The following is a 14,839-nucleotide window of genomic DNA, read 5'->3' on the forward strand; positions in this document are numbered from 1 at the left end:
TTGCAGGTAGTAATAAAATAAACTACTAACTCTTTTTACGCTACGTCCACACCTACACGGGTAAACAGAGATTTTTTAAAACTCCTCTTTTCCGTTTACGTTTACAACATCAAAGGTATGTGCCTTTTTTCACGTCACGCTGTGGCCACGTTATTGTTTACATGAGATGAATTGCAGAATGGCAGATAGAGACAAAATACTGTTAATCTGACTGTCTGCAGGTTTTACACGCAGTTACTGTCCCTCCATTTACAAAGGCAGAGGCGTCATGGTGTAGTTGACCCCCCACCCCCCACCCCCCACCCCCCCGCTGGAGAGATTCTAACTCTCGGCTGGCCTGGGAACACCTTGGTATTCCCCTGGATAAGCTGGAGTAGGTGGCTGGGGAGAGGGAGGTCTGGGCTTCTTTGCCTGGGCTGCTGCCCCCGCGACCCGGCCCCGGATAAGCGGAAGAAAATGGATTTGGATGGATGTTTTTTTCCTGTGTAATAATATTCAACATTGCTATCAATACATTTTTCAAAAATGTCTCTCTGTGCAAAATGGGTTGAAAAACATGAACGGCTGTGGGATCCTGTTTGTCCGTGATTTAGACAGGGGGAACAAATCGTGGCAGGATCAGCCTGATGTTATTTGTATCCCGCTGTAACTTTACTGTATAAAGAGCAAACATCTTCAACATGTCAGGAGTAGTTAGTCATTACAACAAGTGTTTGTGAACTAAAAATCAAGAATGTGGGATCCTGTTTGTCTGTGATTTAAACAGCCCAGCGCTGCTCCTGACAAAGGGAAAACCAATGCTGCAGGGAGACCTACCTCAGCACTTGTGCAGGTGAAGCCAAAGGAAAGATTTGCTTCACCATATTTTCTAGTCTTTGGCTCAGAATGAAGTTGGTTTGGAAACATATTCAGCAATGCTTGATCTCCTGCTTTGCGATTGTGTGGGCGCCCCGTCAAAAACCTGTCCATGTTAGCAGTGTCCAAGCATTTTTTTTCTTCTTTTCATACCCCCCCTCCCATGTAGGTTGTTGAATATAGTACAGGTGTTCCTCTGCATCTTTAACAAGTCTGCCAAGTGGGGTTATTCAAAATAAGACGCAGCTTCAATACCACATGATCGTTTTTTACATTGACTTCACACTGTGCAGTGGCATTTCTGTCGAGCTCCTGCCCTGTTTTATTCATCAGTTAACATTCAATAAACTCATAGACAAGGTCAAAGTTATGAACACATTTTGTTTTATTTTCTTTAAACTTGTGCATCAACTTCAAAGGGTAAACTGTGTGCACTGCATCTTGTTTTTATAACAGGTTCAAAATTATTTAGTTGTCTTTATAATTCTTCTAAATACATCTTTTCCTTTTTAAAACCATTTACACACAATTGCTCAGCACTGGATTCTAGCAATCTATAATTAATCAGGGGTGTAGAATAAAAGAATCATCAATAATCTTCCTTTTTAGCCAACATTTTAATTTGCTCTTACCAACCACCATTCTTCTTCTGTGTGAAGTAAAAATATCTTTCTGTAAATATGATTCCTTTACATGATAAAAATAGTTTTTCTGCTTCTCCAAAATAATACAGTGTCACTGAAGCTTTGCCATAATGCTCTGTGTCTCTGTTGGAGAGCATAATAATAATTAGTGCGAATCTGTTGAGGATGGGTGCATGATGGGCTCTTAGGGGTCTAGATGTGTGTTTGTTTGGTGTTGGTTCTTTTCTAGTGTACAAAGCCTCCTGAACTACCAGCCGGGAGCTTCACCCCTTGGCCGTGGATTACACTCCTCTTAGTGTGGTTTGTGTTGGTAAAAATCATTACAAAATTTTGATACTTGTCATACAAAAACACTTTTTTCATAGAAATTGCATTTGCACAAGTAACTGTGGAGATTTGCTGTGAAAGGAAGAAAGCCACAAAGGTACAAAGTTAAAATGGAGGCCATGCCACTGACCAGTGAAATAAAATAAGAATAAAGTAAATAACACAAAAAACAAACAAACAAAAATGCAAAAAGTGTGTGTCCCCATACAGTGTTGAAATGAAGTGTGTTCACTGCAGCAATGAAAAATCAGTCCAAAGAGATATAAATAAAGATCTTTATAAAATAATAATTAATAAATAAAAACAATAAATATCTTGAATAAATAGAATTTATGTGTGGTGTGACTGCTGTGGATTTAGACTTGATGAGCCGTGCCCACGCCTTTCCAGGGTTTCTTTTTATTGATGTTAGAGGTGTTTTCAGACAGTGAGTGGATGCCTCCAATGAAAACGCGGCAGGTTCCACTCTAGTGGGAGTACACCATTGTGTGCTGTGTGACCGTGGAAATTACAACCAAGCAAAAAAAAAATATACAAGACAATATTTTACAGATACTGGGTCATCTAAATGAAACACCTCTACACCAGTAGAGAATAGACATCAAACTGAAAGTACATGGTTTGTCATTCTTACTAGCCAAACTTACTAGAATATTATTATTATTATTATTATTATTATTATTTTATGTTATACGGCTAATCATCTTTAGCCACAATTCAAGAAAAAAACTACACTTGTTTAGAACAGCAGCCTATGGTTTAAAGGCTGGTCGAATCAAAGGGAGCATGGGATGTTGGAAAACAAGTTACTCCACCTTCATAGAGGAGTTTCTGGAAAGGGACATAGAAAGCTCACTATACTGTATAACCTCTACTTCTGCAATTTCTCCATATAGTTTCTAAAAGTCACCTCCACCAGCAGATTAGAAAACAAAAGTGCTAGTATTCTGAAAAATAAATACATGATATCGCTTATTGCCTGATAGATGATATACAATAAAACCATTTTTTGTGTCAATCGGTATCGTGACTAAGGAATGCCTCTGTGTACATTGTAATCTCGTCATGCTCTTGGTTTGGGTTTCATTTAGCCTGTCAAATCTTATTCTACAAACTTAGTTCCTTGTTCACCCAGTTAACATCTCTATACTGGCTCACAATCTGTTATTGGTGTTGTTTAACCAGCCCATTTTGAGCTCTGTGGTGAAAGACTAAATAAGTAGCAGCTAAAGATGATAGGACCAGTTTTTTAAAGGATTCTTCTGTCCCCCTTCAGGTTAATTTCCAGACTCTTCTCAACATCTGGGTTTTGGAAGTCTGGACAAGCTGATAGTTTTCTGTCTTTCTGCCTTGCCAAGTTGGTAAGTGTAATGAGGTAACACGCTGAAATTTCACCCAGAATCAAGTTATTTCCACAGGAAATATTGTAGAATCTCTTATCCCTAGCTAATTATAAAGAAACAAGAACAATATGTCGTCAATATATTGCAAAGCACTTCTGCTCTATCTTCAGAGTAATACAACTGCCAAATTTGCCCCCCGAGCAACACCCCTACCATTTACCCGCAACCTTTTTCCCAATGTCTCTGCACTCCGTCTCACTACCAGAAAAACGGTAAGAGATGGACTGAGATTCCCATTTTAGGCCATGGTCTCTTTGCCTGGCAGTCTTCGGTCGTTGAAGGTGTGCATGTTGATAACCTCTTCTGTTTTCACCATTATGGGTCGCTGGGGCTTGTGTTTGAGTCGGCGCTGGCACTTGAGGGAGACTCGCAGTTCTTCCACCATGGCACTGCAGAAAGACCTCTGCAAAAGAAGGAAAAAGAAAGCAAAATGGGTTTCAGAGCACTTGTCTTATCCAAATGTAATGGTTAAAAGAACAAGGCTGTTTTCCCTGTGGGCAACCTCTTTTGTAGCCTCCTCCAATCACCAGACACCATCTCATCCCAAAGTTGTCATAAAAGGTAAATGGTCTGTATTACTTAGTCCCTAAGGGCCCCAAAGCGCCTTACAATACATTCAGTCATCCACCTATTCGCACACACAGGTGATGGCAAGCTGCATTGTGGTCACAGCTGACACTGGCGCCACCGGGCCCTCTGACCACCACCAGTAGGTAACAGGTGAAGTGTCTTGCCCAAGGACACAACGACCGAGACTGTCCGAGTCGGGACTCAAACCAGCAACCTTCCGGTTACAAGACGAACTGCCAACTCTTGAGCCACGATCGCCCCAATGGTAAAATATATAGTGCAGAAGGCCTACAACATAGGGTATGCATGATGGGACCAAGGAAAACATTGGAATGGAAAGAGGTGCAGGTACAATGGCATTTTAGGTAATGGAATTACTCAATACTCTGTCAGAGTACATTTGTTTAAAGATTTGAAGCTGTTGCCGCATATTCAAGGCTTTTTATGCATGGTGATAGATGCCGAAAAAAATTCAGCTTCTATTCTAAAAATAAACCAAATACATCACTGAAAAAGCAGCTTCAGTCATAGATTGCATGTATGATTTAAGGTCTGTGATTTTTTATGTTGATTATATTTTTCTTTAATCTTTATATTTCCCACTCGCCCTATGGTTGGTCTCTGTTCTTCAAGTTTAGGTCCTCTACCACAGTACTTGGAACTGTGTTCTGGACAGAGAATTGGAATGGCCACAAATGATCATATGCTTAGTGAATATCTCAGGAAGCATAAACCAAAGAAGCAAGAGGAGCAAGAAGAGGAACCATCACAGAAGGACAGACCCCCGCCAGGTAAGTACAACCGACAGATAAAAGACCTGGCTGACACAATCCTCCCTTAGTTATGCTGCAATAGACGTAGGCTGCCGGGGATTCCCATGATGCATTGAGTTTTTCCTTTCCAGTCACCTTTCTCACTCACTATGTGTTAACAGACCTCTCTACATTGACTCGTACCTGTTATTAATCTCTGTCTCTCTTCCACAGCATGTCTTTATCCTGTCTTCCTTCTCTCACCCCAACAGGTTGCAGCAGATGGCCCCGCCCCTCCCTGAGCCTGGTTCTGCTGGAGGTTTCTTCCTGTTAAAAGGGAGTTTTTCCTTCCCACTGTCGCCAAAGTGCTGCTCATAGGGGGTCATATGATTGTTGGGTTGTTCTCTGTATCTATTATTGTGCGATCTACTGCACAATATAAAGCGCCTTGAGGCGACTGTTGTTGTGTTTTGGCGCTGTATAAATAAAATTGAATTGAATTGAATTGAATAAAGTCATCCCCACTCTCGTAAATTTGGGTTTGGAAAATCCTTTATTTACTGTATTAAGGGACTCTATTCTACACCAACAGCCACAGTCACCAGCAATGGGCTGATTTCATCCAGCTTCATATCCTCTTTATCCATATCTCTGCATTGTTCGTTGAACCACTAGCAGCTGCACTAAGACAGAATGAAAAGATCAGAGGCAATCGGACAAATACACGAAACATGAACATGAAACGATTCTTTATTCATGAACATCATGTCCACATATTGTGATTACTGCTACTAGAATTGACATTGACTCAGATGAATTTATCCTCAGCAACAGAGGGGACTCTTGGTCTTCCTTTCCTGGAGTGGGCCAGTTTCGTTGTTGATAGCTTTATAGTTTTTGCGACTGCACTTGGGCACACATTCAAGGTTTTAGCAGTTTTTCGGACTGACTGTATCCCGATGAAGGATTCCCGATGAAGGCATTTAGGGTCCTGTTGGTCTTGTATAGTTCTAGGCATTCCAGGATCCAGGTGTGGGGCATTGAGTCATAGGCCTGTGCACAGGTTGGTTAGCCTGGTCTTACAGTCTCGGTCCAGTCTTCAGTTAGCCATTCTGGGTGGCTCTCATTGACTAGCAGCTGTGCTGCCAGATGCTCATGGAGTGCAGTCAGTTTGGTGCTGTTTAACTCTTCATATATATATGTGTGTGTGTGTGTGTGTGTGTGTGTGCGCGCATGTGTGTGTTTGTATAGATATTATTATATTTGCTATAGCTTTATTGTATTACCGTATATGTTTGTATGTATGTAAGTGTCTGGATATAACTGTTGTTGCTCTTACACCAAAGTTTGTTGTTATTAGTAATTATTATTATTACTAATTATTATAATTATTAGTATTATAGCAAAACTATAATCTTCAGTTGCTATTGGTTAGGTGAACCTATAAAAGAAAAAAAAAAGAGTTTATGTGAAATCTCCCCAAAATGTTTATCTTCTAAACATTTTGGGGAGATTTCACGTAAACTCTTTTTCACGTAAACTCTTTTTCACGTAAACTCTTTTTCACGTAAACTCTTTTTCACGTAAACTCTTTTAGAAATACACCTATCTGGTACTTAAACCACATGTTGGAGGGCAAACTCCCACCCTCAACAATCTTCTATTCAATTCTTGGTCATCACATTCATGATCCTGTCCCAGTTGAGACACCAACAGAAAACATCTGGTACAGTCGTACCTAGGGATGGGTATTGAAACCCGGTTCTTGTTGAGAACCGGTTCCCACTGTTTCAATTCCTTGGAATTGTTTGCCATTTTTGCAAACGATTCCCTTATCGATTCCAGTCGCCCCAAATGACGTCACCACGTTGTGGAGCGTCGCTTACCTGGCAGGAAACACGGCGGCTCAAACGCTCAAAAGTTTGGTCATACTTTACGAGAACGGATGACAACAGGGCAACTTGCAATACTTGCAAAGTAGATATTTCATTTAAGGGAGGAAACACTACGAATATGCAAAAGCATTTGCTCACAAAACGCGCCATCCATCCATCCATCCATCCATCTTCATCCGCTTTATCCGAGGCCGGGTCGCGGGGGCAGCAGCCTAAGCAGAGAGGCCCAGACCTCCCTCTCCCCAGCCACCTCCTCCAGCTTATCCGGGGGAACACCAAGGCGTTCCCAGGCCAGCCGAGAGATATAATCTCTCCAGCGTGTCCTGGGTCTGCCCTGGGGCCTCCTCCCGGTGGGACATGCCCGGAACACCTCACCCAGGAGGCACCCAGGGGGCATCCTTGTCAGATGCCCGAACCACCCCAGCTGGCTCCTTTCAATGTGGAGGAGCAGCGGCTCTACTCTGAGCCCCTCCCGGATGGCCGAACTTCTCACCCTATCTCTAAGGGAGAGGCCAGCCACCCTTCGGAGGAAGCTCATTTCTGCCGCTTGTATTCGCGATCTCGTTCTTTCGGTCACTACCCACAGCTCATGGCCATAGGTGAGGGTAGGGACGTAGATCGACCGGTAAATTGAGAGCTTCGCTTTTACACTCAGCTCCCTCTTCACCACGACGGACCGGTGCAGCGTCCGCATCCTCTCAACCTCACGCACTAACTCAGGCTCCTTCCCCACCAGAGAGGTGACAATCCATGTCCCTATTGCCAGTCTTGACAGCCGGGGATCAGTCCGCCAGGGCCTCCGCTCCTGGCCGCCACCCGGCACACAATGCACCCGACCCCTATGGCGCCTCCTGCGGGTGGTGGGCCTGCGGGAGGATGGGCCCATGTCTCCTCTTCGGGCTGTGCCCGGCCGGGCCCCATGGACTAAGGCCCGGCCACCAGACGCTCGCCCTCGGGCACCCTCCCCGGGCCTGGCTCCAGGGCGGGGCCCCGGTAACCCTATCCCGGGCAGGGTAAACTGTTCCCTCTGTGTTCTCTTCATAAGGGTCTTCTGAATCGCTCTTTGTCTGGTCCCTCACCCAGGACCAATTTGCCATGGGAGACCCTACCAGGGGGCAAAAGCCCCCAGACAACATAGCCCCTGGGATCCCTGGGACACACAAACCCCTCCACCACGATAAGGTAGCGATTCACCTTATCACAAAACACGCGATGACTTTAAATGAATGTCGTGTTTTTAATTCCGCTCCGGACTCGTGAATCTCAACCCAGCAGCAGCGGTAACGTTTGCACGTCCTCTCCCGTTAATGCAGCAGGTAAATAATCACCTAACAGTGCATATTATGTTAGCGCGATCTGCCTTATTACAAACCTGCCATTACTGTGCATTTAGGTGACCATGATGAGAGACAGAGTCTGGCTCAGATGCTGGCAGTTCTCGCTGCAGTCTACCGTAGCGTCTCCTTTCAGGCCAAGATAGACGAATGTCACCGAGCAGTGACTCAGTTTGTGGTCAAAGGCTTGCAGCCGTTTGCCACAGCAGATGATTTTCAGTAAGTGAATGTGTTTAATTGTAGGCAGGGACATTACTGGATATTCTTGTGTAATTGCTACAGAATAATTTATGTTATACTTTGTTATTGCTACAGAAGAATATTTATTTTATTATTTTACATTTAAAAAATTTTTTCCCAGGGACCCTGTGACGCCTCATTGAAGAGCCGTAGGCTGTGGATCTCTTAAGATCTCACTGCTGGGTTTGTAAGGCCATGTTACTCCTAAATTCCTATCTTGTTCAAAGAGAAGATATAAAACAAAGTTCTAAGCTAATCGACCTTAGTGTTCTCCTTTTTAAAAAGAATCGATAAAGAATCGAATCGTTAAACAGAATCGAAAATGGAATCGGAATCGTGAAAATCTTATCAATACCCATCCCTAGTCGTACCATTGAACAGGTTATGTGGGCATAATAAGAATAATCAGATGCTCATAATTTATTAACTGATTTGAGGTACTGACTGCAAATGAGGATCGATTCTCACCTTAGTTTCTAAGTCCAAAAACGTTTTTTATTCTATTGAATAAGAAACTGAAATACAACGTGCAACCATAAATAAAACCATTCATTCATGTTGGTTAAGTAACAGATACAGCAGATTAATAGACCGCTATTTATATTGCTTTTCTAGTCTTGCTGACCATTTAAAGCGCTTTCAACTACAAGACATATTTACATTCATACAATACATACATTTATATCTAACACACACAGGAGTTGCTGATGGATCCACCAATCTTCTGATTGGCAGACAACCCAGAGCTGCCCAGTATTTACTTGTCCCTATTTTACAGTGGTATGCAAAACTTTGGGTAATTTTCGTGATTTTTCTTCATAAATAATTTTTTTGTTTGGATCAGCAATTTCATTTAAATTTATCATCTAGCAGATGAACACAATTATATTTGAGAAGTGAAATAATGTTATAAGATTTGCAGAACGTGTGCAATAGTTACTTAAACTATATTAGGCAGGTGCATAAAATTGCATGACACCTCTTTTTAATAGTTTGAGCCCATAGAATCACGGTAATGATGCCATGTTCACGTCAGTTCCACCAATCAGAAGCTGCAAGGCGAAAACCTCATGTGGCCCCAAGGGCGTAGATTTGGCATGGACGGAAGGGACGTGTCCCCACCAATATCCAGCGATTATTGAATTGTCCCCACCAATAATTTGATTTCTTCGAGTAAGAAAAACAAGAAAAAAAACGATCTGTCAGCGTCTCATTCACCCAGCGGTGCAGAAAGAGTTAAATTACGTTCTCTACTGGAGTCCTACGTCATGTGACAAATATGGCCAATGTGATTGGCTGAGCCTTTCAGGGAGCTCTGTTTAGTTTCAGCAGCGGCAAGCCTGCGCTGCGAGGAGGAGAGGAGGATGGCAGTAAAAAGGAAGAACCTGGATATAAGAAAGTATTTTTCAAAGAAACCTGTAAGTCACTTAAAGTCAAGTTCACTCATAAAATGTGTCACAATAACGTTACAGGCTATGCTAGGCTTTGGCCCACACCAGTCTAAAACTGTATGTAACCATAAATAACGTGTTTTGGAAACTAACTGCACAGCAGGCAGCACTATCAGTTCTCTCAGTCTCAGAGCAGCATTTCTAATTTTGATTGAAACTGTCAGAGACAACAGCAGCCTCGAGCAGCCAAGATATTAGTTTACAGAGGCTGTTAAAGTTACAGTGGGGCAAAAAAGTATTTAGTCAGCCACCGATTGTGCAAGTTCCCCCACTTAAAATGATGACAGAGGTCAGTAATTTGCACCAGAGGTACACTTCAACTGTGAGAGACAGAATGTGAAAAAAAAAATCCATGAATTCACATGGTAGGATTTGTAAAGAATTTATTCGTAAATCAGGGTGGAAAATAAGTATTTGGTCACCTCAAACAAGGAAAATCCCTGGCTCTCACAGACCTGTAACGTCTTCTGTAAGAAGCTTTTCTGTCCCCCACTCGTTACCTGTATGAATGGCACCTGTTTGACCTCATCATCTGTATAAAAGACACCTGTCCACAGCCTCAACCAGTCAGACTCCAAACTCCGCCATGGCCAAGACCAAAGAGCTTTCGAAGGACACCAGGAAAAGAATTGTAGACCTGCACCAGACTGGGAAGAGTGAATCTACAATAGGCAAGCAGCTTGGTGTGAAAAAATCAACTGTGGGAGCAATCATCAGAAAATGGAAGACATACAAGACCACTGATAATCTCCCTCGATCTGGGGCTCCACGCAAGATCTCATCCCGTGGGGTCAAAATGATCATGAGAACGGTGAGCAAAGATCCCAGAACCACACGGGGGGACCTGGTGAATGACCTGCAGAGAGCTGGGACCAAAGTAACAAAGGTCACCATCAGTAACACACTACAACGGCAGGGAATCAAATCCCGCAGTGCCAGACGTGTTCCGCTGCTGAAGCCAGTGCATGTCCAGGCCCGTCTGAAGTTTGCCAGAGAGCACATGGATGATACAGCAGAGGATTGGGAGAATGTCATGTGGTCAGATGAAACCAAAGTAGAACTTTTTGGTATAAACTCAACTCGTCGTGTTTGGAGGAAGAAGAATACTGAGTTGCATCCCAAGAACACCATACCTACTGTGAAGCATGGGGGTGGAAACATCATGCTATGGGGCTGTTTTTCTGCCAAGGGGACAGGACGACTGATCCGTGTTAAGGACAGAATGAATGGGGCCAAGTATCGTGAGATTTTGAGCCAAAACCTCCTTCCATCAGTGAGAACTTTGAAGATGAAACGAGGCTGGGTCTTCCAACATGACAATGATCCAAAACACACCGCCCGGGCAACAAAGGAGTGGCTCCGTAAGAAGCATTTGAAAGTCCTGGAGTGGCCTAGCCAGTCTCCAGACCTCAACCCCATAGAAAATCTGTGGCGGGAGTTGAAAGTCCGTGTTGCTCGGCGACAGCCCCAAAACATCACTGCTCTTGAGAAGATCTGCATGGAGGAATGGGCCAAAATACCAGCTACTGTGTGTGCAAACCTGGTAAAGACCTATAGTAAACGTTTGACCTCTGTTATTGCCAACAAAGGTTATGTTACAAAGTATTGAGTTGTATTTTTGTTATTGACCAAATACTTATTTTCCACCCTGATTTACGAATAAATTCTTTACAAATCCTACCATGTGAATTCATGGATTTTTTTTTCACATTCTGTCTCTCACAGTTGAAGTGTACCTCTGGTGCAAATTACTGACCTCTGTCATCATTTTAAGTGGGGGAACTTGCACAATCGGTGGCTGACTAAATACTTTTTTGCCCCACTGTAGATGTCTAACGTTAAATGTTGGTGACACAATAATTTCATCCTAATGGTACTGACATATTCATGGGTTCATTTTTGAGACAAAATATCATGTAGTCACGATTTTGCAAATATTCCAACCAACACAAAGCTCAGAGAGTGATGGTGATACAAGATCACAGGTGAAACTGGATGATGTTGGTTCATGACTGTATTTGAAGCACATGTGTGACTGCATGTATGTGGATGTTACTGTTATTGATCAGGTGACAGAGGCAGCTCTGCCATGTTGTAGCTCAGAGGTGAAGAGGCGAGGTCACAGGTGACTGACTGATGGTTTGGTGCTATAGATTAACTAGTATTTATTATCATGACAATTGTTAGGCTGCTGATGTAAATTGATTCATTAGTGTATATTTGACAAAGAATCTGAATTGACATGTCTCACTTTTTATATGGCACGAATCAATGTGTTATTTTATCAGGTGGCAATATGTCCTCGTGCAGTCAGAGGGGAAGAGCCAGGGCCAAAGGTGAGGCACATCAAGCACAGAATAAAAATTGTAATCTGAGGATAAAACGCAGGTGCTGAGGCTGAAAGAAGCTTCAGTGCTCTCAGATTAAAAACATGGCTAAGGTTAACAGTGACTCAAATGAGATGAAACAATGCTGCTGTATGTCCACCAGCAGAGACTGGACTGTATGGATGTAAAACAAATACGCCAGCAGTTTATCTCTGTTAACGAGAGGAGCAGGCATGTGTTTGGCTCCTTCACATAGTGGACATTGAGTTGTTGTGTGGGACACCAGTAGTCCATGTCTCTTGCTGTAACAGTAGTTCATGTTTAGAATAAAAGATCCCAGCTCACTGACTTGATCGGGGCAATAGTGCCTAAAATGTTGCATAATTTTGCTGAGAGATCTTTTACTCTGTGGTCATCTTAGATGGACAAAACCCACCAGGTCATTCAGTGTTCCCTTAGTGCTAATGTATCAGAGATGTTGGTGTAACTGAAGTAATGTTGTTAAGTCCTTAAAGTCATATTCTTTTATTGTCATGGCTCTATTTTTATTTTTGTATGATATCTGATTTATATGGAATATGGCTGAAGTAAACTAAAGTATAAAATACTTAGTCATTTGTTTAATAGTAATTTAACATTATTTAATTCACATGTAAAACTATGAATTGTAATTTTAAATGGTTTAAAAGCAGGTAGAATAGCATATGTAGGCAAGTATATTTCTCCTTTTTTTATCAAGAAGCAAAAACAAAAAGGGAAAAAAAGAAACGGGGCTGGTTCGATGGTTGAATCATCGTCCCCACCAACGCCAAAACCAAATCTACGCCCTTGTGTGGCACTAAATTTATGACACATGGCGTAATCCAGTCACACGTCTCTAACTGGCTCTGATGCGTCGTGCTAGTGCTGCCATTATCAGGAGCTACAGCAGCCAATGGCTAACAATGATAAACAGGAAACCAGTCCGCTAAGTGAATTTCTGCCTTAGCGGCTACACAAAGCGTTTTTGTGGTCTTCTTTTGTGGCTGGTTCACTGAATTGTGGAGCGCGGTGAAACTGTGAAAGCTTTGCCAACTAACCAGGTATACCTTTTGTTATTACATGAAGTCGGGAGAGATTGTGGCGTGGTTGTATGTGTTTAGCGGACTTTTGCACTTTACGTAACTGCTCTTTTGATCATTGCTTGTTCTCGCTGTGTTTGTTGGTCGTAGAAATTGTTTATCTGAGCATTTAGCTGAGATACTACGGTTTCTGTGGATACCACACATGTCGATATTTGCATGAAAAAATTCATGGAGGGTTGCAAACCTCTTGAGACCCAATGAAGAAGCTTAGCACTTTATCTGACACACACACATGTACACACACTCATTTTCATATATTAGTGAGACAATCTAATTGACACAGTGATTTCCCTAGCTAAATGTAGATAAATGTAGTCAAGCTTTATTAATAATTAGTTATTGTAAGTGAAAATTAACCAGAATTTCATGAAATCTATTTTATCCCCCAGATGCTGGTAAAATGGACAAATTGGAGTAGCTGCTAATCTTTAGATTAGAATAAAATAGAAAGCCTTTATTCTTACAGGTTGAGGAGTGCCACTCCTGTTTAGTGCATCACGCTATCTCCCAAAAACAGATGAAAATGGGCTTGAATCAACTGGAATTGTATCAGGTGTGAAATGTAGTTGTCAAATTTCAGATCTCACAATATTTTCTCCTTTTTACCTTTTAACATCCGGCCTTGCCTCTAACCTCTGGTAATATATATATATATATATATATATATATATATATATATATATATATATATATTCTATGTGAAAAGCATGTAATCTTTGCATTTCCTATAATGGTTTCCTATTTTCCTAAATAATTAAATGAGGCACCGTGGTGTAGTGGTTTGCACGTCACATCACAGCATGAGGGTCCCTGCTTTTAATCCATGTGTGGAATTTTCATGTTCTCCTTCTGCCTGTGTGGGTTTCCTCTAGAAACTCTGGACTGTGGGACTGAAGACATGCAGGTTATGTTAACTGGTGATTCTAAATTGGTTGTGAATGAGAGGCACATAAGATACTTACAGTTAATCATTTAAAGCAAACATTGAGGTTAGCTATAAGTACCTTATAATCCCAAAGGCAAATGGGAACCATGAAGAGGCTTTGGGGAAAACTGCAACCATCAATTACCTGCAGAGAGTAAGCCAAGTCCTGAGAGCTCAGTTGAATCTGAAGAACAAGGTCAAGGCAATCAACACTTCTCTTCTTGGTCATTAGATATCCTGCGAGGATAGGTAAACAAGGAAGGTCTTTACCAGCATGGAGGGTTTCACCTGAAATCCTGCACCCTGAGGCTGTACGCAAAGAGGAAGGAAGGAGGTTGAGGACCCATGAGTATCAAAACCACTATCCAGGAAGGAACGGCAAAGATCCATGAGTACATCGGGAAGATGGCCACAACTGACCATGTGCTTAGTAAATACCTCAGGCAAAGCCAACCCAAGAAGGAAGAGGAGTAAGAAGAGAAATCACGATAGAAGGACAGGGCCCTGCGCAGCATATATCACCTGCAGATAGAAAAGCGGCTTATACGGAGAAATCCTACCAAAAGCTGGACTGGAAGACAGCACAGAGAGACTACTAATGGCAGCACAGGAACAAGCTCTGAGCACAAGATTGATAGACTCTGAATCTACCACACCAGGCAAGACCTCATGTGGAGGCTGTGCAAAGATGCCTCTGAGACAATCCAGCACATAACAGCAGGGTGCAAGATGCCAGCAGGCAGGGCATACATGGAACGCCATAACCAGGTAGCTGGCATAGCATACAGGAGTATGGCCTCTTGACCCAAGGTGAAAATGAGATATGCCCCCTAGAGTGGGTGAGACAAACCAGCAGAGAAACACGGCCTTCGTGATACATGCAGCTATAATAAATGACAGCAACATCAGTAAGAAGGAACTCAAGAAGTACTCTAGAAGTACCAATAATGGCCAAGAGAGGAACCCGGGAAGACATGGAGGATGAAGGTAAC

General features: G+C 42.4%; 1 protein-coding gene across 3 annotated transcripts in view; it reads right to left on the minus strand.

The window, feature by feature from the left end:
- Window positions 1–1,222: 1,222 nt before the first annotated feature.
- grik2 (glutamate receptor, ionotropic, kainate 2) overlaps window positions 1,223–14,839 on the minus strand; it is a 344,100-nt gene continuing 330,483 nt past the window's right edge. For all 3 annotated transcript variants that reach the window (XM_085176689.1, XM_085176687.1, XM_085176688.1), the window contains one exon: window positions 1,223–3,632. In XM_085176689.1, coding sequence (XP_085032815.1) covers window positions 3,468–3,632 — 165 coding nt within the window. In that variant the 3' untranslated portion in view covers window positions 1,223–3,467. The remainder of the gene's footprint in view (window positions 3,633–14,839) is intronic.

The sequence above is a fragment of the Neolamprologus multifasciatus genome, chromosome 11 (genome assembly GCF_963576455.1).
Source record: "Neolamprologus multifasciatus chromosome 11, fNeoMul1.2, whole genome shotgun sequence".
NCBI lineage: Eukaryota > Metazoa > Chordata > Actinopteri > Cichliformes > Cichlidae > Neolamprologus > Neolamprologus multifasciatus.